General features: G+C 39.7%; 4 protein-coding genes and 1 long non-coding RNA gene across 6 annotated transcripts in view; 3 read left to right on the forward strand and 2 right to left on the reverse strand.

Annotated features, from left to right (window-relative positions):
- Positions 1-10,854, forward strand: part of LOC141822489 (putative methylesterase 11, chloroplastic) — a 17,312-nt gene extending 6,458 nt beyond the window's left edge. The window contains exons 3-4 of one of the 2 annotated variants that reach the window (XM_074709939.1): positions 3,806-3,879; positions 4,001-4,087. In XM_074709939.1, coding sequence (XP_074566040.1) covers positions 3,806-3,853 — 48 coding nt within the window. In that variant the 3' untranslated portion in view covers positions 3,854-3,879; positions 4,001-4,087. Of the gene's footprint in view, positions 1-3,805; positions 3,880-4,000; positions 4,088-10,599 lie in introns of those variants that run through there. The other variant, XM_074709938.1, reaches the window with a different exon arrangement.
- On the reverse strand, positions 10,831-12,656 carry LOC141822490 (uncharacterized). The gene is made up of 3 exons (XR_012601265.1): positions 12,486-12,656; positions 11,483-11,626; positions 10,831-11,404 (listed from the first exon to the last, which is right to left on the reverse strand). It is a non-coding gene; the product is annotated as an uncharacterized LOC141822490 (long non-coding RNA).
- Positions 12,657-12,875: 219 nt separating this feature from the next.
- On the forward strand, positions 12,876-15,179 carry LOC141819152 (uncharacterized). The gene is made up of 4 exons (XM_074706509.1): positions 12,876-12,920; positions 13,233-14,001; positions 14,120-14,409; positions 14,901-15,179. The coding sequence occupies exons 1-3, from the start codon at positions 12,876-12,878 to the stop codon at positions 14,221-14,223; spliced, it is 918 nt and encodes a 305-aa protein (XP_074562610.1). The 3' UTR covers positions 14,224-14,409; positions 14,901-15,179.
- A 396-nt stretch (positions 15,180-15,575) lies between these two features.
- Positions 15,576-17,361, reverse strand: LOC141819163 (uncharacterized). Its single transcript, XM_074706512.1, has 6 exons — positions 17,349-17,361; positions 16,797-17,026; positions 16,650-16,674; positions 16,427-16,547; positions 16,194-16,328; positions 15,576-15,999 (listed from the first exon to the last, which is right to left on the reverse strand). Exons 1-6 carry the CDS (start codon positions 17,359-17,361, stop codon positions 15,810-15,812), a joined length of 714 nt encoding a protein of 237 aa, XP_074562613.1. The 3' UTR covers positions 15,576-15,809.
- Positions 17,362-17,686: 325 nt separating this feature from the next.
- Positions 17,687-22,980, forward strand: LOC141822151 (signal recognition particle subunit SRP54 2). The gene is made up of 9 exons (XM_074709583.1): positions 17,687-18,140; positions 19,530-19,629; positions 20,655-20,808; positions 21,219-21,369; positions 21,466-21,614; positions 21,837-21,937; positions 22,019-22,176; positions 22,312-22,426; positions 22,518-22,980. Exons 1-9 carry the CDS (start codon positions 17,910-17,912, stop codon positions 22,850-22,852), a joined length of 1,494 nt encoding a protein of 497 aa, XP_074565684.1. The 5' UTR covers positions 17,687-17,909; the 3' UTR covers positions 22,853-22,980.
- The last annotated feature ends 1,348 nt before the right edge of the window (positions 22,981-24,328 follow it).

Genomic DNA, 24,328 nt, shown 5'->3' on the forward strand with positions numbered 1-24,328 from the left:
AACAATAATCATCCATTATAATTTTCCAGCAGATAAAATATAATTGGATAGTTTGTCCCTAAGGATTACGATCCACTTATTTATGCTTGGGTCATACACTTCGACACTTGATAAGCAATCACCGTAGGAATCAATTCCACCTACAACATATATATAACCATCAAGCTCGGCACAGGCAAAGTCACAACGAAAAATATTCATCTTGACCATTGTGCTCCATCTGTAAAACAGAAAAACTTTCTTAGATTAATATTTGTGGACAGATATTATGCAGTGGAGCAGTATTGAATGAATCAATTAATTAATCATGATAAACAAAGTGTCTAGACAGACACCACAATCAATCATAAAAATGACAGAATTAGGCAACAAGATGAAATCATGGTTCATTGGAGGTCAATGCATAAAACATAATAATTACTTCAATACAGATAAGTGGCTCAATAACTAATACATCGTCCTTGAGATGATGTATTTTCAACTTCATTAGAGGAATTGGATGTAGAGAAGGCAAAAAAAAAAGTTGGCCAATAGTCTCAACAGTACTACATTCTTTTACATGTCTGAACATTATCATGTGTTAGACCGAGCTATTTGGGATAATTATATGGTTCTTGTCTCTACAATAAACACTACTCAAGGCTATATCACAATGCAAAGCATGTTAGTTGTTTGGTTCCTGATGTATCCATGAAAGTTGTTTGGTTCCATATGTTTTTTAGTCATCCAACATATGACTCTCTTTATTTACTTATTCCAGAAACAAAAACAGCTTTTGAATAGTGTTTTAAATGAAATAGAATAAATAGAAACAGAAGATTATTGCCAATTTACTTTGTGCACGGCCAAGGAGAACGTAACTTACGTGAAGGGGAGAAGGATCTTAATTTTCCACATGAAAGCCCCCCTTTCTTTTTCATCCATGAACCTTTCTAACAAGATAGCAGATATTATATCATTCAATATAAGTACAAAATTACTAGCTATTAAATAGTTAGCAAAAAAATTACTTTGCAACTCATGGAGTTCCTTTCATTTTCCATAAACACGGACAAAATCTTATTAGCAGCAACATGAAAAACAAACTTCTAGTCCCATAGTTCAAGCTCAAAAAAAAAGGAAGAAGAATGTTATAGCAGAGTTCCATCTACCCAAGGAAGTTCATGATCACCAGGTGGAGCACCAAGTTGTAGAGAACAAAATCAGCAAATGCTCGTTCAGGTGGAAGATCCTGAAATTATTTTTTTATTGAAATTATTTAGAAGAAGAAGAGTCTCACTGGCGAGGATCGAGACGGGGGACGAGGAGTGCGGAGGAGGAAGAAGAGGAGTGCGACGACGGCGATCGGGACGGGGAGCGACGGCGGCGACGAGCTTGTAGCAGCGCATGGTGCCTTCAAACACTATCCGAAGGCACCGCCTTTAGGCACATGAAGGAGAGGGCGCGAGGGTAGCAGGGAACCGAAGCAGATGAGCGACGGGGGAGGAGAGGAGATCAATGAAGGAGAGGCGCGAGGGCGGCAAGGAACCGAAGCGGATGAGTCGTTCGATGTAATTCCTCTATGAGGAGTGCTGGAGAGGAGTGTTTGGTGATGGTTGAAAGGGGAAGTGAGGCACCACCTTTGGGCATATGGAGGAGAGGGGGCGGCTGGCGACGGTGTGCTTCGATGACCTCGCTGGCGGCGGAAGCGATGGCGGAGGCGTCACATGGAGGAGAGGGCGCTGCTGCAGTGGGCGAGGGCGGCGATGGGATGCCGCGCGATTTTGAGGTTTGGCTGTGCGATTTGGGAGAGGCGGGATTTTGTAGGATTTTGCTTCGTTTCGGCCACGGTGGAAGATGAACAGTGAAACTCCTCGCCACGTCGGATGTCGCGCAGGAGTTGCGTAAACTCATCGCGCAGGATATCATTCCTGTATATATATATATATATATATATATATATATATATATATATATATACAGAGATGTTCTGCTGGGCGTCGTTTGCTGGGCGTCGCGTGGGCGACAGATGACGTGGAAGCCACGTGGCTGGGAGCGCGAGCGCGTGGCCAGGAAAAGCAGCAACCCGCGATTTCCTCCAAACCCTAACTCTTTCTCCCCCTGCTCTCGCGATCCTCTGCCCGCCGCCGCCTCTCTTCTCCCCCTGCTCTCGCGATTCTCTCCTGCTCGCCCATATCTCTTCTCCCCCTGCTCGTGATTCTCTCCTGCTCGCGACCTCTCTTCTCCCCCTGCTCTCTTCTCCCCTCGCTCGCGATTCCCGGCTCGCCGCCTCTCTTCTCCCCCTGCTCTCTTCTCCCCTCGCCACCGCAACCTCGCCTCTGGTCTCTTCTCCCTGCTCGCCTCAAGACACTGCTCTCTTCTGCTTGCCTCAAGACCCTGCTCGCCTCAAGACACTGCTCTCTTCTCGCGGAAAGACCCTGCTCGCTCTGCTCGACGTCGTGCCGCCTGCACTGCTCGCCGCCGCTCCCCTGCTCGCCGCCGCCAACCTCTGCTCGCCGCCGCTACTCCCTCTGTACTAGGGTATGGTTTAGGGTTTAAACTGTATTTAATTTGGAATTATTTCATAGCATTTAGTTTAAACTGGTATGGTTTAGGGTTTAAACTCCATTTAGTTAGGAATTAAGTTTAGGCTAAAGAAATAACCTACTCAATTACTGGTCGATAAATTCAAAATCTCTGATCATTTAAGCTTACAAAAATAGACCTACTTTGTGTATCATTTTCTTGGAGAGTTGCCACTCTTCTTTAACTGAATCACCATATAAACTTTGTCATATTGATAAACTTACAAGCCCTTGCACAAGCATCCGAAATTTGTTTCTTACTCAAAACAAAAACAATTGATTTTTTTCCTGTTCCTTTGTATCCGAAATTTGGTGCATATTGGCTAATATTTATGGTTCGAGTATAAATCTGATAGGATAGCTTCATTAGATTTAGGATAGCCTGTGGACAAATTATCGATTTAGAAACTGAATTGCAATCCAAATGCATGGTCATTGAACCTTCTGTTCTGTCCCACAGGCTTGAAATGTTAAAATGCAAGTATCTATTTAAATTGATTTTAGTGTTCTGACATGGTTTGTATGAGTTACCAGCAACTATCATGCTACCAATGCTAGATTGAACTCACTTGTTTGAGCTATGTATGAACATGCCTAAATATCACACTTGCAGATGAATGTCGGTCTACTTTATTCTAACTTCAGCATAGCTTGTGTTGATGTTATCAACAGTAATCATAAGTTTGAAGGCAGTTCTCACCTAGTATAATTAATCGAAGTTAATAGGAAAAGTTTTGATTCTTGTAATTTTTTGTGCAAAGAGAAGATCTTGATTTTTTTACTGTTGGTTACCATCTTCCAATTTATCAGATGAACTTAAATGAATATGGCTTTTAGCATTTTGATCAAACTTATTTCACAATTGGTCTTGGGACCTTTGATAACTCGAGAGTGAACAGAGTAGAGAAAACCTATGTAGCTCTCGTGATTTCCACTCTCAGGTTCAAGGGCCATCATTCATCACTAACAACTAATGAAGCTATACCTTGAATATTACTTAGGTATGGCTTTAATGTGGATTATCTCCTGAATCATGCCTGATGCAACATGCTACCGATTGCGTAATTTATAAAGTACCAACACAAGTTCAAATTGTCTTTTCTTCATTCATTTTTCACAGTCCATGAAGAGCACAAAGGAGTGAAGAAAGAAATTAGGGCTAGAATTGAGGCTAAATAAGTTTTCTAGCCCCATTTTGATGTTTTAATAATCAATTGTAACATTGGATGTTTTTTTACTAGATAAAGATGTACTTGTTGAATACACATGCCAAAACACATTCAGGCTAACTGTTGATATCGTGCAGATATTTAAGGTATACTGTTGTTTTATGTTTTATTTCACATTTAAGGTATACTGAATAGGTCATGGAGCTTGCAGATGTTTGATATTCCTTGCAATTTACCTAAAGATTGACGTTATGCTATTCCTTGCAGATGTTTGCTGAAGAGGTCATGGAGCTTGTAGAGTTGACATCAATAAGAGATGCACTTGTTGGTTTGCTATTCCTTGCAGATGTGGCGTTCCATTTTGTTGCCTTACTATTCTAAATAGCGATTATGGAAGTGCCAATAAACATGGTGCTGAAGCTTGTATTTTTTGTATTTTGTATTTTGTATTTTTTCATTCCATTTTGTTGAGGTTGAAGAAAAATTTAGTTGAATTATTCTTTTATAATGTCTGCTTACTGTTCTTCATTTTGTTGAGGTTGAAGAAAATCTAGTCACTATATATATCTCGTGAAGCACTAATTAGAAGCCATAGTGCCAAACTGATTAGAAGCTCTATGCTGATAAAACAACGAGTTGCTGGAGGTGTTGCAGCAAACAGTCTTGCGATCCTTACTAATGCTGCTCATCTCCTTTCTGATGTTGCTGCTTTTGCATCTCCCTGTTCTCACTCTGGGCATCAGGCTGGGAGGCAACGCCTCCTCATATGGGTCAATCATATGGGTTTTCCCTTGTGGAGGTCCTTATGGAAAGCACTCCTCGAGAGATAGATGCAACCAAGCTCAAGAAAGGTCTCTGTGAGATGGATGATGTGGTAGCCATTCACAAACTCCACATTTGGACAATCAGTGAAGCTTGTATTTTAAGCTTGAGTGAAGCTTGTATTTTAAGCTTGAGAAAGGTCTCTAAAGCTTGTATTTTAAGGAGCCTTTATATATTGAAAATTGATTAAACCTACCTAGAAGACAAATTTATTGCTTTGCTTTTATCAAGCCGACGACATGATCATCTTGACGAGAGGTATCAATATAAGGAAACCACTTTATTTTTACAATTTAAATATGAAGCTAAAATTTTTGTGGTTTGAGGAGACAAAGTCAATAAGTGACAAGGAAATTAAGTCATCCAATTAATGATAACTTACCAAACCATTTCACACAAGTACAAACTACCAAATAAGTTGGATTAGAATTTCAAGTTCATTTGTCAATGAAGAACATCCGTGTCAATGAAATTGGACTTTGAACACAAATTTACAAAAGAAGCTGTGCATTAAATAGATGGTTTGGCAAAGTGTATGCATCTCTTTGCTGTTGCTCAACTCCACAAGCCGGCCATGGTTTGGATGCTGTTTGTTTACTTTGAAACCAACAATGGAGATGGAGATGAACCTATCACCAGAGACTGCATGCAATAGTAAATGAAATAAAAAGAGAGCTGCTTAGTATCACTGGATAGAAGACAAGCAATAGTAAATTAAGAAAGGATTCTTATGTTATAACTTCAAACCTATCACCAAATAACCAAATGTGAAAACATACCGATCAAAGTTCAAAGTAAAATGGAATGAGAATTGTTGAGCATAGGAAGCATGTCAAGATAGCAGTAAAGAATTTTTTAAAAATAAGTTTATAAAGAAACATTCAGGCAAATATGTATGGTGCATCAACTTCATTTAAAGCCATGGAAGAAATAAAACTTGCCTCACCACCAGCTGATAAACAATGACTCATGTTGACCAAGGTTTTTATGGCCTGCTGATCCACACACACACTTAATTGGGTCACACTAGCAACATCCTACTTTAAAAAAAAAATCAATAAATCTAATCAAACAATTAAGATATGTGCTAAGAGATCGCACAGAAATCTGAATCCCTAGTAATATAAAGTCAGGAATTTGAGCAGGAAAAAAGATTTATTTAGCTACATTCTGAACCACTATAGGCACTCAGAATATGCATGAAGTTGAATATTTTAGTTTATGCTTAATGATTAAGAAATCACTGCAAACATATTAGAAAGCAAAGTCATCTAATCTCATTAGATGAACAACTATATCTCTGTGAGGGCACAAACAGATTGGATAATAATAATGCTTTGGTACCATTAACTATTATAAATATATCTTTAAAATGCCCTGGTCTGTTTAGAGCATAGTTCTTGAACTTGTTTCATGTTCTAATTCCATGGAGATCACATGCATGAAATCCACTCTGAGTATTGCTGCATTTTACAAGATTGAATGAAAGTTAAGGGGAATATCCTTCACAGATTCCTGACCAACAACTATATTTATAATCAAACAGCAAAGCATTTTGTATTGACACTCACGTCCAATTTATGTCCAAGTGAAGCAAAGACGTATCCCTTTCAATTTAATTAATAATTCTAAAACATTAACATCTACTGTACTGAACAAATCTTCTGCCACAAAAGTTTCCGACTCATTGCTTCATTTCAAATCAATCTTTTATTTAAAAAGATGGATCATCATCATCTTCATCCTGAAGCAGTGATATTTCAATTATTTTGGGTCGGCTTTATGAACTTTGTTCCTCCATTCTATAGCAAAGCAATATCGGAAGTAATACCCAAAGCAATTGAATTGTGTTGGTTACATTTACATTGACTATCTTATTCAACTTTTCTAGCTATAGCCCACACAACCTCCCACTGTTCTATCTTGAAAAAAAAATATAGATCTTCAGGTTTCACTTAGAAAATCAAGAAGAATTGTTAAGTATAACGACTAATGTAATAGAAGAGAACTGCAATTGACATGAAACCAAAACTTAAAATCATAAGGGCACCCCAGCTTATTTTTTTTCTAAAAAAGAAGAAGTGAATAACGATCATTAGAACAGGTGGAGGAAGATTTCTAGGAATAGAAGCAAGCCCAAAGATTTTAATAAACTGCTTCAAAAATCAACGTTTTTGAATTCAAATAAGTGAGAACCGGTCCGATTAATTATTACCTAACCAGAACCAACGACGATGTTGCGACGTTGAGCAGAGCGAGCAGGGTCTTTCCGCGAGAAGAGAGCAGTTTCTTGAGGCGAGCAGAAGAGAGCAGTGTCTTGAGGCGAGCAGGGAGAAGAGACCAGAGGCGAGGTTGCGGTGGCGAGGGGAGAAGAGAGCAGGGGGAGAAGAGAGGCGGCGAGCCGGGAATCGCGAGCGAGGGGAGAAGAGAGCAGGGGAGAAGAGAGGTCGCGAGCAGGAGAGAATCACGAGCAGGGGGAGAAGAGATATGGGCGAGCAGGAGAGAATCGCGAGAGCAGGGGGAGAAGAGAGGCGGCGGGCGGGCAGAAGATCGCGAGAGCAGGGGGAGAAAGAGGTAGGGTTTGGAGGAAATCGCGGGTTGCTGCTTTTCCTGGCCACGCGCTCGCGCTCCCAGCCGCGTGGCTTCCACGTCAGCTCTCGCCCACGCGACGCCCAGCAAACGACGCCCAGCAGGGGGAGAAGAGAGGCGGCGGGCGGGCAGAAGATCGCGAGAGCAGGGGGAGAAAGAGGTAGGGTTTGGAGGAAATCGCGGGTTGCTGCTTTTCCTGGCCACGCGCTCGCGCTCCCAGCCGCGTGGCTTCCATTGCTATTCTGAGCGTCTTGTTTGAGCGTCTCCTGCGCGCCTGCTGACGTGGCGCGCTAACGTGGCGTGGCTCCGCGTGCGTGGCCCTCAGCTGCGTTGGCTTTTCGAAACCCAAAAAGAGAAATAACGCCTGCTCGAGTTAGGTTTTCTTCCTCGCTCCGGACCCTAAGCTCACCTCCGACCCTCTTCTTCCTCGACCGTCGCCGAAGACCCGAGTGAACGCCGACCCTCTTCTTCCTGGCCTAAGGTTTTCGCCGGCCGCGCTGCTCGCCGAAGCTCCGCCATCAGATACTTCCTCGCTCCGGACCCTAAGCTCACCTCCGACCCTCTTCTTCCTCGACCGCCGCCGAAGACCCGAGTGAGCGCCGACCCTCTTCTTCCTGGCCTAAGGTTTTCGCCGGTCGCGCTGCTCGCCGAAGCTCCGCCATCAGATCTAGGGTTTCCTCTTCCCTTCTTCCTCGACAAAGGTTTTCGCCGCAGCGCCTTCTTCCTCGTCTAAGGTAATCGCCCGCGCTGCTCACCTTTTTCTGAATCGTGGCGATTTGTGGTGTCTATAGTCTCTCTTTCCTCGGGAACTTAGATTGGTGGTTTCTGGTTGACTTCGAGCTCGAGATGTTTGTCGATATTGCGCTCGAAGTTCTGCTAGTTCTGGATGCAAGTTTTTTTTTCAATAGGCAATGATCTGTACAGAAAGCTATTTCTCTACATAGTTTTTAACGTTCATTAGCATCAAAGAATAAGAAAAATTTTAGAGATGTCTTTGATAGTTACCTGCATTTGTGTCTTTTGAGCAGCTTGTCTAAGCATCTGATCACCAACTATATTCCTTATCACTCTCAAAAAGTCCTCTTTGCTGACTTCGTTATTTTAGAAAATACATTGCAAATTTAAGTATGTTTTTCATAACTAATCAAATTATGTGAATCTGGTTCCAGCATGTAATTTATTACAACATAACAAAAGATCATCTAAAATGGTAGTCAAACAAAGATTTGGAGTATAAGAGGAAGTTCTGAAAAGTTACACGTAAAGGTAGTTTTAGTTGACATATTCCATGATCTATACAACATGGATTTGGAATTGCACAAGTTTATGTGAAAAAGAGAAAAACAAAAGACTCGGGCACATTTGATTGATATAAGAAAAACACGTCCTTCTGTTGGCTTTCTCCAAGTATTGTATCCTATCAATTGACTTGTTACATGATATGAACCTACATACGGCTTTCTCCAAGTATTGTATCCTATCACTAGCTCATAATAATTCTAGAATCCTTTGTTATTTGCATCACATAATAACAAATATGATTAAGATCCATTTTCATGCTGTTGTTTACATAGTTTTACATTGACTATTGAGAGCGCAAAGCAATTCTCCACTTTTCCATCAACTTTAGGACTAGCATTAGAGGCATTGGATACTTTCTAGTATGCATGCTGATTGCTACAATCTCCTGTGCATATTTAGGCTTACTTAAGCTTTATTTTTGTTGTGAATAACTCATTTAATTTCGGTTCTCTTTCACAACCGTATTTTGTAAGTTTGATTGTTGGGCAGTAATAGAAAAGTTATTTCTTTGGCCTGAAATTCTGATTGTGATTTATATTGACTATTGACCATATTGAAACTTCAAAAAAAATTATTTATTTTTTTAAAAAGGTGATATGATACTTTACTGCTCCATTTGGTTGTTGAATAAGCCAAACAAAGTTCTCATTTGTCCATCTATCTTATTGAATGGAGGTAGACTTGTTAGATTGGATGATACAACACATTCCATACTTTACTGCTCCATTCTGTTTTCAAAGGCATGGTGAGGCACAAGCTCATCAACCTCTAATCTTCTGCATTTCCATAACTGAGATTTGCTGACTTTAAAGTTGCGTGTTCAAAGCATGAACCTTACTATTATATCTTTATCTGGTTCTCATTATGACGTATAACCATACCATATCATATGTTAGCTCGCTTTTTGTTTTTCACAAGAACATTCAATTACTCTTACCATTTATTTTTTTCTTTAATAAAGTGTTTTTGCCTCAGTTTATGGTGCAAGGGCTCCAAGCCTTAGTTTTGGAAGTATCTTTCACTTGTTGTTATTTTCTCCTTTCAAAAGTTGCTTGTGCATATTTCTACAGGATTCAAAAGTTGCTTGTGCATCCATATTCTAGATTACAAGGATACAGAAGTCGGGTTAGGTACTTCAGTATTCTAGATCCAACGCAGACGTGCTACTACATTTCTGAGATTCTGGAGGCTGGATTGCTTGGGCCTCTATTTATGGTGAGTAAACCTTATTATTATTATTTTTTATGCTTCAAGTGATCTTATTGAACAATAAAGAAGTGTGATTGGGTCTTCGGTTAAAGTGATGCCGATGCATTTTCTCTTTTACTTTGTTATCTTCACAATTAGACAAATTGATACATTTGCAGATATAAAAGTAGGATTCGTTTCAATTTATTGTTCTTCCATAATCACTACAAATTAAAGTGAATAAACATTCATATGCCTATGTTATTATCCCAATGATTACACGACAAGTATCAATGTTCCATGACTTGGTAATTTGCAGTACCTAGATTGATAATTTGCACAATATTGCAATTTCATAGAGTTTTTTCTTCCTGGATTTTCAGGTTGTAGTTGAACAATGTCTAAGTGAAGTATTCATCCATGTTTCTGTCATGAAGTGCTGGGACATGGTGAGAGAGAGGGTGAACGATCAAATTAGGCGACAAGGCAGCATGGGAAGGCTTAACCTTCCACCCTTGCAGCCTCCAGGATCTCTTGATGGTCTTGAAATGTTTGGTTTATCATCACCAACAATTCTTTTCTGGATTTTTTACTCTACGCCTTGTTTCTGGATTTTTTTTTTCTTTCTTATTGTTGGACTCAATAATGAAATTTCTATGAATATCCTTTCCAAATAAATTTATCATTCCATCATTGCCATTTACATATTTGTTTCCCTTTCGTCAACAGATGCTCTTTTATTTCCCAGAGAGTTGGGAATGCCTACTCTATTTCTATTTGGGTGGTCATTAGTTTGTCGACGAGCTCATCTAATCTTGGCTTAATTTGACAATATTGAATTGTGTCTTCTCATCATCAAGCTGCATTTGTTTGAATTATTTAGGATCAGCTACTTGATTCACCTTTTCCTGAAATTGCGACATATCGGTTTAACATCAAAATTCCATTTTGTTTTCCTATCACAGGCAATTCAGGCACTCGATCATAACTTTGTCTGCACAGAATACTGGAGATTGAGATCAAACCCTCTAGTAGTGGATGCTCAGGCAAACTCCACTAATGCTGAGGAACAGCGACCTACTAAAAGATTTCGAGGCATCGAAGAAAACCCATCGCTGACCGGTTCTTTTATATCCATCAGAGGCCTCTTCAAGAAAGCACAATGATCCTATAATATTACAAGCACAATGATCGAATCTTAATTTTCTTAGTTTTGGAATCCATCTGTGTCACCAATCATTCATACATAAAACAAACCGGATGGAACATTTGTACACATCACACTGTTTATTGCACGATTTTGTGGTAGAACATACAGACAACGAGTGCTACAAAGGAATGAATCTTACAACTTTCAGGTTGCGTTTCCATCCGAATGCCCGTTCTTCTTTGAGCTGCCAAACTAGCTCGTCACACTTTTACCCATGAACTTCCCAGCTCTACTCACGGCACCGAATCCACTTCCGACCAACCCAACAACAGCACCAAGGCCGGAGCCAACTAGGCCAACCCCTGCACCAACGCCAGAGCCAACCAAGCCCACACCCGCTCCGATACCTGTACCGACCAGGGATGCTGCGCCACCAAGCGCATCCATTGTGCTTCCGATGAGCCCAGCTCCCTTCAGTTTCTTCCTCTCCTCCAAAATCCTCTTCTCTTCTTCTAGTGCAGCAAGCTGCTCCTCTGTTGTGAATGGATGATACAGTACGTGATGGAAGATAATTGGGAACTTGATCATGTGAATTGACTCATATATTAGAACACATTGTCCTAGATTGAAGCAAACAGATGAATTGATCTCAAAAATCACAGAGGATGAAAAAGAAGTCCATCTTGAACCATACTGACCTTCTTATCCTTGACCTTTAGTGTATCTAGTGATGCAAGCAAGTTTAGCTGAATTTCTTTCGTAACACCAGGCTCTAATTCTTGTAAGCCTAACTTTGCGACGCCCATTTTCTTATCTTGTTGAAGTTTGTCTTCATCATAAACCTGGAAAATCAAATAACAAATATTAGTGGCAAAAGGTATCTAATGACACACGAAGGAACTATCAATTATATATGGTAAAAGCTGACATGGAGCATTTGTAGTCACTACAAGGATATAATAAATCTTCTTGTTAGCTTTAAATGGTACTTCATTTCCTGTTTACATGATACAGTGACGTTTGATCTTAAGGAAGTTGTTCATCAGTTCTCACAGTAAAATTAATGTGCTGACTACACAATAAAAATAGAGAGACAAATCAAAATCATGCCATACCGTAATCTTAGATAGTACAAGAACCTCTTGCTAAGTACAAGCGCTCTACTACTACCGTAATTTTCAAAAAGAATACATAAAGTTTGAAGCCAAGAGCTACCACTTCATCCTTAATTGTCCCAGCCACTACAACACTACAGTTCTATATAATTTCCATTTTTAAACTAACCTGGTACTAGGTTGACCTTTGGTTTCCAATTTAACTGTTTGAATTGGCTAGCTCCAATTTTCCAAACACTGCTCCTCACATAATTTTAGATTCCCAGCTTATGAATCGACAACATGAATTGGGATCAATGATCCCCTTGGTTATTCTCAACTAAGCTAAAAGTCAGGATGGTGAGCTTTTACAGAAACTAACATGGGGAAAATAACAGCAATAGCCAATAGAAGAACCTAAATCAAAACATGCAGTGGCCATATGTTAATGCAGAACTGGTTCTTCTACTCCTTTTGCTTTTTTTACTTTAACAAATACAACAATAACAGGGAAAAAACTGAAGGTAGCATGATGTCACACTTATATAAGAAGGATAAGTAATAATATATCATGGAAGAGTAATCACAACTTGAGCTTGTGCCTCACCATGCCTTTGAAAATAGAACAACAAGCGAATTTCTAGAACAACAAGAGTAATCGCCTTTGTCGAGGAAGAAGAGGAAACCCTAGGTGAAGGGAAGCCTCAGCGAGCAGAGGGGGAGTGGGAGAGGAAACCCTAGGCGAAGGGGAGCTTCGGTGAGCAGAGGGGGGGGGGGGGGGGGGGGGGGGGGGGGGGGGGGGGGGGGGGGGGGGAGTGGGAGAGGAAACCTAGCTTCGGCAGAAAAGGATGTTAGAAGGGAGAATCGGTAAGTAACAAGTTTTGCACTGATATGTAAAGCACAAAAAGGCATGGAGCAATAAGAATATGTAAATTAATTTCAAATACAGGTAAAAATAATCATAATATGAAGGTAAGAGTGAAATCATCCAAAAACAATGACGCTGTCTTTGAAGCCAGAGGAAGGCGACGCCGAACAGAGGGTGGCTAGCTTTCGATAGGAAGCTTCGGCGAGCAGCGCGAGTAGCAGCGGAGAGGAACCCCTAGAGTAGGGTTCAGGAGCTTCGGCGTTGTCGAGGAAGAAGAGGGTCGGGAGCTTCGGCTTTGTCGAGGAAGAAGAGGGTCGGGAGCTTCAGCGTTGTCGAGGAAGAAGAGGAAACCATAACCGCTCGGGAGCTTCGGCGAGCAGCTCGAGTAGCAGGGGAGTGGGAGAGGAAACCCTAGCTTCGGGAGAAAAGGATCTCGCGCGCGGGAGATCGCCTTTGTCGAGGAAGAAGAGGAAACCTTAGGCGAAGGGGAGCTTCGGCGAGCAAGGGGGAGTGGGAGAGGAAACCCTAGCTTCGGCAGAAAAGGATGTGCGCGCGGGAGTTGGCTTTGTCGAGGCTTTCTTGAGTTCGGATCCTCTGCGCCATAAAACCTCTGCGCCCCTGCGCCACTCAGTAAACGACAAAAAAATCTCACGCGGATCGCACGTGATTCTTCGCCAAAAACCTTCGGCGCCAAAAGCCTCCTCCGCCTCTCTTCGCCACCGCAAACCGAGCCAGAGACGCTTCTTCCTCCAAACCCTAACCTTCCATTCCTCTCCTCCGCGATTCCTCGCCAAAAACCTTCGCCGCAAAAAATCGAGCCTCCTCCGCCTCTCTTCGCCACCGCAAACCGACCCTCGCTTCTTTCTCCAAACCTTCGCCACCAAAAACCTTCGCCCAAAATCTTCCCCGTTCCCAAAATCTCCGCTCCACGCCGATCTGCCGAATCCGCTCCACGCGTTCCCAAAATCGCTCCGATCCTCGCTGCCGATCCTTCGCCTTCGTCGCCGCAGGAAGACGCATGGGGCCGGAGGAGCTGTAGCCAGAGCATGGGATCCGGCCGGCCTCGATCTCCTTCACGTCGTCGAGGAGGTGGACGTAGTGGCTGACCACGTCGGCCACGGTCTTGCCGGGATACACACCGCCACCATCTCCCACCGGTGGGAGGCTGTCGGAGTCGAACTTGGCCAGCGCATCCTCGAAGCTCCTGCGTCCATCTCCCACTGCCGCCGCCGCACCCCTTGGGGCCGAGGCTCAGGTAAGTTTAACAGTTCTTCTGCTTGTTGGCTGATTAACATTTTGTTCTCTCAATTTACATCAGCTCCAATTTTTTTCCCCACAATTTCATGAAAAAAGTCTTATTTGTCTCACTCTAGAGCGTGTTGCTGCAATGCGATGCAATGGAAAAGAAAAAAGATGGAAGAAAATGAAGCGGGACTTGCTGCAATGCGTGCTGATAGAGCAAAGAATGATCGCATGAGGGAATTTATCTTCATTTGTTATTGTTGTTAAATTAACATTGTCTGCATATCATTGATTAATTGATTGTTTCTCTTGTGTCAGTGGTCGGGAGTTGTTTCTGTCAGATTCAAGTTTATTTGTTGATGATGATGAAGCATATGAGAAGTACAATAGAGATGAGCAACCTGAATCTACTGAACAAATGGTAATTCTCATTTTTCACTTTTTTCAAGTTGTCTATTTTAGTTTTTTTGGTTTTCTGCATAAGAATAACTCATCATATTCAAAAATAATAAATGACTAACAAAAAAGGAAAAAATTTGAAGGTGCAACTGTGTTTCAATTGTATATATGATGCCAAACTTGTCTTTCAGTGGAAAAATTGGGTGGCAGTGTAGCATAAAAGGTAGTTTTAGAAAAATGCAGAAGGGTCGTGCTAAAAATTTTGATTTTTTTTTTCTATCTTAGAGTGTTCCTTCACAAATGATTTTTGAGGAAAATTGCTTATATTGTGTTCATAAACATAAATAGAAAGAAACGTGGTGTTTGGATGTTTATATAGAACTTCCATAGTTTCAGAACACTGATCAAGTTTGACCCTAAATGTGAGCTAAGCTTACAAACCATCCTCATATTTGAGTTTCAGCTTCAAGATCAATTTTGTAAACACCTCTTGCACTATTTGTATGGTTGCAGGCCCAGAGTGAACCAAAGATGGATGCACAAACTTGCACTCATATTTGAGTTTCAGCTTCAAGATCAATTTCAAGTCTTTATGATCAGTTGATCCTTAGCTCCCCAAACTGAAGGTGCAAAAGGTTAACCTTCGCTTTGATCGTTGAAGACATGTCGGATGAGCAAGGAGGAGTGCTTCTGCATTTCTGGACAGCAGTAAGATACCTGCTGTCACCGAGACTGAACATGGCCATCCCAAGTCCCGCATCAGAAAGTCCCGCATTGATTTTGCAATAATAGCAGGCATTTCAATTTATACTTGCTGTATAAATTCAAGCAGCAATTGGATCCACTGTTGTAGTGTTTTACAAATAGAGCCTAAGTTGCCAACAATACTTAGTTGTTGTCTTTCCCTCTTTAAAGAGACAACATTCCTCATGCTTCGGACAACAAATGGTCCACAAAGCTAAACAGCACGATATTAAGTTATGAACACTAAAAATTGCACCCTCGATGGCAGTCAATTCCATTTTTCCATGAACAAGAACTGACACAATTTAAAATTATAATTCATTCCAATTCCAAAGAAGAAAAAGAGTAGGAAATCAGGATAAAACTCTCAAACTTGCATTTATACATTTCATATGATACCAAAAAGAATTAAAACAAAAACAGTAAGAAACATGAACACTTGACATTATCAAATAAACAGGGTTTAAGCTTCCATTGGATAATCTACAAGGTAGAGATAATTTACAAGCCAGCATAAGCTACATCATTATATTCATTCTATTAACTACCATTGTACATACTACAAAAGAATGAAAAGCAGGGATAAGAACCCAGCAGCAGCTCCAGTTTTGCAGCTCACACTGAGCGTTCCATCTCATGCTACTGATTATCTTCTTTACCTTTAGGAGAACTTGTTCATCAGAGTAGCTGCAACTCTACTTCTTGCCAGTTGTGGACCTTCATCACCAATGGATGTGAATTCGCCGAACCCGACTTGCACCAAGGATACGAGTCGTCGAAATCAAAGAGCAGCACTCTGATGCCGATTTCTGCGCATTCAAGAGCATATTTTGGATTGTCGTCGATCAGGACATGTGCTCCCAGAGATCTGCAGAGAGTTGAGTTTAAGGATCAAGAATAAGAAACATAAAAAAGTGCTACAAAGAGTAATACAAAAGAAAGAGTGAATTCTATTTGGCGAGAAGGGGATGAACTCCAGATGCAAAATGTGAATTTCAGTTCCATAATAGCTTAGTCCTGATCATGAAAGCAATAAGAAAAAGAAGAGATACTCCAGCAAACCTGCAAATCTCAGACTTTGGCCTTGATACTCCATTTAGAGCAAAATGGTTGCCAAAGTGAATTTCCTGAAACAAGCCTGGATAATGCTCTTCTATCCATTCAAGTGTGTGATCCTTAATAACATTCTGACGAGAACTATTCGAAAAAAAACAAACTAATTATCATAGTTGTCGCAGCACATCAATTCGCATAATAAAGAACTAAACCAGAAATAAAAATTAAAGAATACTCACGTTACTACAGATAGGTTGCAAAAAGTTGAAAGATTACGGAGAGCATGTTGAGCACCGGGAATGGGAAAAATGCCAGATTTGAAGTAGGAAGTTTTAAAGAATTCATGAACACGGATATCAGCTTCAACAGAAAAAGAAGGCCAAACTATGATGCATCTCAAAATAAAGAATAAACAGATCCAAGCCAACAAAATAGAGAAAATAAAGAACACGGATCAATTACCTTCAGCTCGAGAACATTTCCAGACCTGTTGGTAAGAAAGAAATTATAAGGGACAATGCAATTTTTCAGGATCCTTTCACATGTAAAAACTTAAGCTTAAATTAACCTGAGACACTAACATTTCCGTGTTTTCTTTGGGACACTAACCTGAGAGCGCGGCGGCGAGCAAAGGGAGAGCGCGGAGCGTGGCGAGCAGAGGGCAAAGGGAGAGGAGTGCAGAAGGAGAAGAGAGGCGCTGAGGAAGAAGAAGAGTGCAGAGAGAGAAGAGAGGCGCGGAAGAAGAGTGAAGAGGGGGAAGCAGGGGAGGTGGCGAGGGGAGAAGAGAGCAGAGGCGGTGGCGAGGGGAGAAAGAGCAGAGGGAGAAGAGAAGCGGCGGGCTCAAAAGAAGAGAGGAAGCGGCGAGTAGGGAGAGGCTCGGTTAGGGTTTGGAATCGAAGAGAGGAAGCGGGGCGAGTAGCGGAATCGGGAGAAGCAGTTCGGATCGGAGAGAGGCGGAGGAGGCTCTGTTTTTGGCGCCGAAAGTTTTCACGTGCGATGCGCGTGAGATTTTTTTGTCGTTTACTGAGTGGCGCAGGGCGCAGAGGATTTTTGGCGCAGAGGATCCGAACTGTCTCGTGAGCGTATATATATATATATATATTTCTTTATTTATTTATTTTTCGTTGTTTTTTGTATGGACAGTAAACAATGTTACGTTGCTCATCTGAAACATTGCTCTATGCCTTGTTGTGTTACTTATGAGTTTATAATATACCTCTACACTGATTTATAATTATTATTTTTTATTTTCCTTTTTCGATTTTTCCATTTCCGATCAAATTTTTATATGGATAAGTAATTTAAGATTACGTCATTGATCAACTCGGGCTAATATTTATATTGGTCCGAATCAAGCTCGATCCGGCCCATTTGATTTTGTCGGCTTTCTAGAATAGATCTTGGCTGTCCGTATGTTATCTAAATGTAATCGTAGCCGTGCTTTCTCGATCAAGGCACTGATTTTAGGTCATTGCCTTCGCTTCCGACGATGGCCAGGCCTCCGTCTTCTGTATCCCTCCCCGTCTCCTTCCTTTTTCCATCTCCCTCCCTGCTCTCCGGCCGACGGATCCCTCCGCCTCGGCGTCCCGCTTCTACGCAGAGCACTGGCGTGTCTCCTTCCGTGCGCCTCCGTCGCGCCGCCTCCTTCCTTTGACCGTCTCCGTTTCCAAGGCCGTCCTCTCCTTCCTCCGTCTTCTAATCCGGGCGAATCTTGGCGCAAAGATGGTGCTCGCACAGCTCGGAGGGAGCATCGCCCGCGCGTTGCAGCAGATGAGCAACGCGACCATCATCGACGAGAAGGTGCTCAGCGAGTGCCTCAATGAGATCTCCCGCGCCCTGCTGCAGTCCGACGTGCAGTTCAAGCTGGTCCGCGATATGCAGGCGAACATCAAGCGGATCGTCAACCTCGACGAGCTCGCCGCGGGTCACAACAAGCGTCGAATTATTCAACAGGTCCGTGCCTATCTGTCACCCTAAGTCATTTTTAATTTTTCGATCTAGGATTAACATAAATTGATTTCTTTTGATTTCCCTATTACAAGATCTGTGGGCTAAAAGTTCCCAGGGGAAACTGAAAAGCACAAATATTTATCATTAACTCTCTGGTACAATTCACCTCTAATACATTCATAGGTGTCAATAAATTGTAATGATAAATTATTTGTTTTATTTTTCTTTTATATTTTCAAGTTCTATTTTTGAAAAAAAAAAGAAAAGAAAACTGAGATCAGACAACTTTCACAAACCAAACAAGACCAATTTTCTTTGTCTGCAAGTAGATTGAGAAAGAAACCAGTTTAAACTCATTGCTTTCACAAGCTCTGCCATGGATTTGTTTTATTTTTCTTTTATATTTTCAAGTTCTATTTTTGAAAAAAAAAAAGAAAAGAAAACTGAGATCAGACAACTTTCACAAACCAAACAAGACCAATTTTCTTTGTCTGCAAGTAGATTGAGAAAGAAACCAGTTTAAACTCATTGCTTTCACAAGCTCTGCCATGGATTGTGTTCATCATACAAGATTTATTCTGGCAGAACAGGAGACCGATATGGCAAACAAACTAATTATATTGTTCAAGCAGACCATGGCAATGACAGGAAAAACTAATAGAAGTGTGTAGGATTATCAATTCCTGGATGACAAATATGACTATACAAAAGGAAATCTACTTGTCTTTCGAAGGTATTATCAGACACCTAATTTTTTGGTGAAGAAAGAGGAACAGGGGTGGTCTATAGAAGATAGTCAACATACTTCCAAAGAAAAAACGTTGTCCAGTTTCATACAAAGTCAACTCACAAGAATAGTTAGAATTAGGATTTATGGGATCATATCATGACTGAATTACGTGTTTTAGTTTGAATTGATTCCTTTGCAGTGTTGGCGTCCTTTGTTTTCTGGATTTGAAATCATTCCGTGACGTTTATGTGAACCTCTGCGATTAAACTAGTTCTGCAGAAGTAAAATATTCAGATGGATTTGTAGGGTCAGTTACAAAGTGATGTAAGTAGAAGTGTTAATATTCCTGAGCACATCCATGTAAATATTACAGTAAAAATGAGATGAGATAAATTGGTTAAGAATATATCCGTCTTTGAACACAACCCATAAATTCTATATTTATAAGAATCTTCTTTTTCTTTTCAAATTTGTTTTTGTGTACACTGTCCGAAAATTACTCTTAACACTGCAGTTAATCTAACCAAATGATTTGCCATTTTGACTTGTTATCTTTCTGCATTGTGCCACATGAAGGTCTGTTGTTATAAGTTGGTAGTTGAGTTCATTTTTAATGATTCTACCAGTTCTAATTGTATGGTTGGTTTTTGTTATTTTGTTAGGCTGTTTTCAATGAGCTATGCAAGATGTTGGATCCTGGAAAACCTTCTTTCACTCCCAAGAAGGGAAAGACTAGTGTGGTAATGTTTGTTGGCCTCCAAGGTATAATAATAATTGATATTTCAATTGACACCTGCATCATCATAATGATCAGAGCTATGCTAGAAATGTATTATACTTGGAGTGTGTTTGATAAACTAATGAGATTTTTGCTGTTGCAATGACTTGGACCAAAAAAACACAAAAGACAGAGTCTCCACAATTACAAAATATTTGATATATCAACAAAAATACATGCAATAAACAACAGTTTGGATAATATGCATTGGATTTCAAGTGTCTTTATTATTTAGTATTTTCTTGCTGGAGTTATATAGATAGATAGATAGATATTTCACCATGGCAATCATTCACCATGGTTACTAAATTATGTATGCAAATTGGTGCATGAGGCTCGCATCACGGTTATGTGTGATCTCAGTAATGCATCATTATCCCTACAGAAACATAGTTTTAATACTGATGCTGTGATTGTGAAGCTTTGATATGTATCTCTCTAAACCGAAGTTGGTAATTATCTTCAGAAGAGACTTTGACTAAATTGATCTAATCTTCAGCACAATTGGTGCAATAAATTCTCCTCAAACTGAATTTTGAAGATGAAGTAGAAAATCTAAAGGATTGTATGGAAAAAAAAGATATCGGGATAAACAACTGGATAAAGCCTTGTATTACTCTGAGATACAGAATTGGGAGGAAGGCTGTCGAAAAGATATGGAAACATATTCTGCTTCTATGGTGAGATGGTTGGGGAGGGAGGCGATACTGTCACATTAACCCTTACCCATTTAGGGAATTGAAAAAAAAAAATAAAAATCTAACCTCGGAGAGAGCTGACTGTGATACCCAGTTTTGAAGGATAGCATTACATTGTAATTATCAAAAGAGAATATTACAGTTGTATTTATGACTAAACACTCTATATGGGAGTACACCTATACTCATAACTACATATTTATGTCTGCCTTACATCAGTCAGATTGTTTTGTGTGAGAAACATTGCCCTTACAATTGGTTCTATGTTCAAACAATTTGTTGTGTCACTGACAGACTGTTGTTTGTATCAGGTTCTGGAAAGACAACAACTTGTACTAAATATGCATATTATTATCAAAAGAAGGGATGGAAACCTGCATTAGTTTGTGCTGATACATTTAGAGCTGGTGCTTTTGATCAGTTAAAGCAAAATGCAACAAAAACCAAAATCCCCTATTATGGAAGGTATTGTTTCCAGAAGATTGTTGATTTTTTTTTCTTTTTATTTTCTTATTCTCCTCTTAGCTGCTTCTTGTTATCTTATTGTTAACAGTATTTGTATGGAACAACTAGAGTTTTTGTTAAGCATGGCAACTATTGCATTCCCATTAGCACAATGATGCTGATGGGTGATCTAAATATTGAGGAATCTGTTAGTATTACTGATCTTTTAGAAGCTTAGAAGCATGAGATAGTTAGATAGTTAAATATAGTGACACAGCAAGTATAGTGATTCAGCCTGTCCAGTGAGTAATGTATATTCTGTTTTCTGTCTATTTTTCTTTATAACTGAATGGAGTATCATGCTGCTCTTGTCTGTGCACTTGAAGTCTTTGCTCAGCATATTTACAGATCTCATTGATCACTTGATACAGCTACATGGAATCAGATCCAGTAAAAATTGCTGTTGAAGGAGTTGAAACATTTAAGAAAGAAAATCGAGATTTGATTATTGTGGACACAAGTGGACGACACAAACAGGAGGCTGCTTTGTTTGAAGAAATGCGTCAAGTGTCAGAAGCAACGGTACATATATATATTGTTCCTTCCATTTCACATATACATCTGAGTGTTGTTGCATACAACAAAAAAATATGTTAATCTCTTGTTCTTGTATCTCAGAAACCCGATCTCATCATATTTGTCATGGACAGTAGTATTGGTCAAGCAGCATTTGATCAAGCACAAGCCTTCAAACAGAGTGTAGCAGTTGGAGCTGTGATCATCACTAAAATGGATGGTCACGCAAAAGGTGGTGGTGCACTTAGTGCGTAAGAGCTCTTTGTTACACTCATCTGACTCAAGTTTTATAGTTCACAAACTTTGGGCCTTATATCGTTTTCTCCATGAACTTTGTTTTTTTTTATATTTTTGTACGGAACAATGTGTTATATGCTTGCATTTATCTAAGTATAATATTATTACACCCTCTGGCGGGCAATCCTAATCACTTTGGTACCTTACTTTAATGGATAGTTTGTCTCCCCTTGCAGAGTTGCGGCCACAAAAAGCCCTGTCATCTTTATCGGAACTGGAGAGCACATGGAGGAATTTGAAGTATTTGACGTCAAGCCATTTGTTAGTCGTCTTTTAGGTATAGTAATATTTATGTCACTGATATTTGCCCACAATACTTGCTCAGTAACTGATCATTTTAACTCTTCACCAACTGTAGGTATGGGTGATTGGTCTGGGTTCATGGACAAAATTCATGAAGTCGTGCCTACAGATCAACAACCTGAGCTTTTGCAGAAGCTTTCCGAAGGAAACTTTACTCTCCGTCTTATGTACGAACAGTTTCAGAATATTCTCAAAATGGGTCCTATTGGACAGGTAGAAAAATTTTCTGTATCATCGGTATTATTAGCAAAATAGTTAATTTCTAGTCCAGTTTCTGCAATTTCATGAAATTTATATCGATATGTTTTATGGCTGCTATCCTTCTTACTAGCACTATGTTACATTTAGGTCTTTTCTATGTTACCTGGGTTTAGCGCAGAGTTGATGCCGAAAGGGCACGAGAAAGAAAGTCAAGCAAAAATCAAGCGTTACATGACGATGATGGATTCCATGACAAATGCAGGTCGGTAAATGTGATCACTAATTCTAGCATGCTGGTTAAACAGTATTCTGATTTCCTTTTCTTTTCTGTTCTGTTCTGTTAAACTACTCAGAGTTGGATAGCACAAATCCAAAACTTTTCAATGATTCCCGCATAATGCGGGTTGCAAGGGGCTCAGGCCGGTCGGTGAGAGATGTGATGGAGATGCTGGAGGAATACAAGCGCCTTGCCAAAATCTGGGGTAAGATGAAAGGGCTTAAGATCCCAAAGAAAGGTGAAATGAGTGCTTTGTCTCGAAATATGAACGCACAACACATGAGCAAGGTCTTGCCCCCGCAAATGCTGAAGCAGATCGGCGGCATGGGAGGCCTCCAGAGCTTGATGAAGCAGATGGGTTCCAAAGACATGGGCGGTTTAGGCGGAATGTTCGGGCGGGGAGACAAGTAGTAGAGTGAGTGAAGAAGAGCTAAAGAACGTTTGTTGCTATGTACAACAAGACAATTAATGCATGCTGCAAAGGCAATTTGAATTCTTCTGGTTGGTTAAGACTTTTATCGCCATGCATGCAGTGAAAAGGGCACAAATAATAGCGAAAGATTAATTTGGTGGAGAATGTGTTAATTAATTAGCTGCTTGTAGGTAATCTGAAAATGTAGAGGAATCATCATGACTATCTGTTTGGCTTTTGTTATTTTGACAGTGCTTCTATATATATATATATATATATTATATATATCTCTTGAAAATATTCTGACTCAATGTTGTTATAACTGTTACTAATAGTTAGCACAACCTATACAATCTATCCAGTAATTATTATAATGTATTGAAGTTATTTGGTAGTTGTAATATATTTATGATGAATTTAGGATTTAGAATTTGCATTGTATAAAAGTTATTCAATAATTGCTATAATGTATAGAAATTATCCAATAATTATTATAATGCGTTTAGGATGAATTTAAAATTATATTTGTTATATAATAATTTTTATAATTATTTTAAAATAATTTTGATTAAGTTGGTAGTTTCATACTCAATAGGGTTTCTTAATACCATCTTTTGCATGTTTTCACAGAATTTTTTTTAAAGTCAAGATCTTAAAATTTATCTATAAGTGCCTGTAATTTTTCTCGGTGAAGGAGAACTTGAAGAAGGAATCAGTCAATTTTGTTGTCTAATAAGATTACCAGTGGCTTATTACTCTATGTACGAGCAATATTCTCTTGAGAACTTTAATAATATATCAATATTTTCATCATATCACACTTCCAGTTCTATATTAAGACTCCAAACAGCAACAACAAAAACCCTTGGATCTTATCTCACCATCAACGTTGTTATAATAATGTATTGGTAATAATATCTAGATCTTTTAAATGTCATTTAATTAATCTAAGAGAGTTTATGTTGTGATTCACAACTTATTATAATTCAGCTAATTTTAATTTTATCAACTTGATAATTTTGTTCCTGGTTGTGATTTACAACTTATCATGATTCAGTAAATTTTAATTATCAACTTGATAATTTTATTCCTAGAATCGTTTCTACTTTTTCTTTGATTTTTTTAACCATCACTTCATTGATTATTCATGTAATTGCTAGCTAACTGTGATTCATGAGCTTTAGATAATTATAGTATTAATTATGTACACAGGTGTACATGTGTCAGGACGGTGGTGTGCATATAATTACTCAGAGTTATTTTGTTGAGGGTCCATGCCATTATGAATTTTAAGATCACTACACCTTTTCATTCTTTCCTTTCATCATCTTCATTGTTCTTCCTTTAAAAAGGTTGGAAGTCATTAATTATGTGCCACTAAATAGAGCTGGCAAATTATTTGCCACTACTAATGCAATAGTTGCTTGTTTTAGGCACTATTTCAGTTCCTCCTTCTTCATGATGAAATCACTAGT

This window comes from Curcuma longa, chromosome 2 (genome assembly GCF_044706935.1).
Source record: "Curcuma longa cultivar G26 ecotype Majalengka, Jawa Barat chromosome 2, ITB_CL_G26_1.1, whole genome shotgun sequence".
NCBI classification, from domain to species: Eukaryota; Viridiplantae; Streptophyta; class Magnoliopsida; order Zingiberales; family Zingiberaceae; genus Curcuma; species Curcuma longa.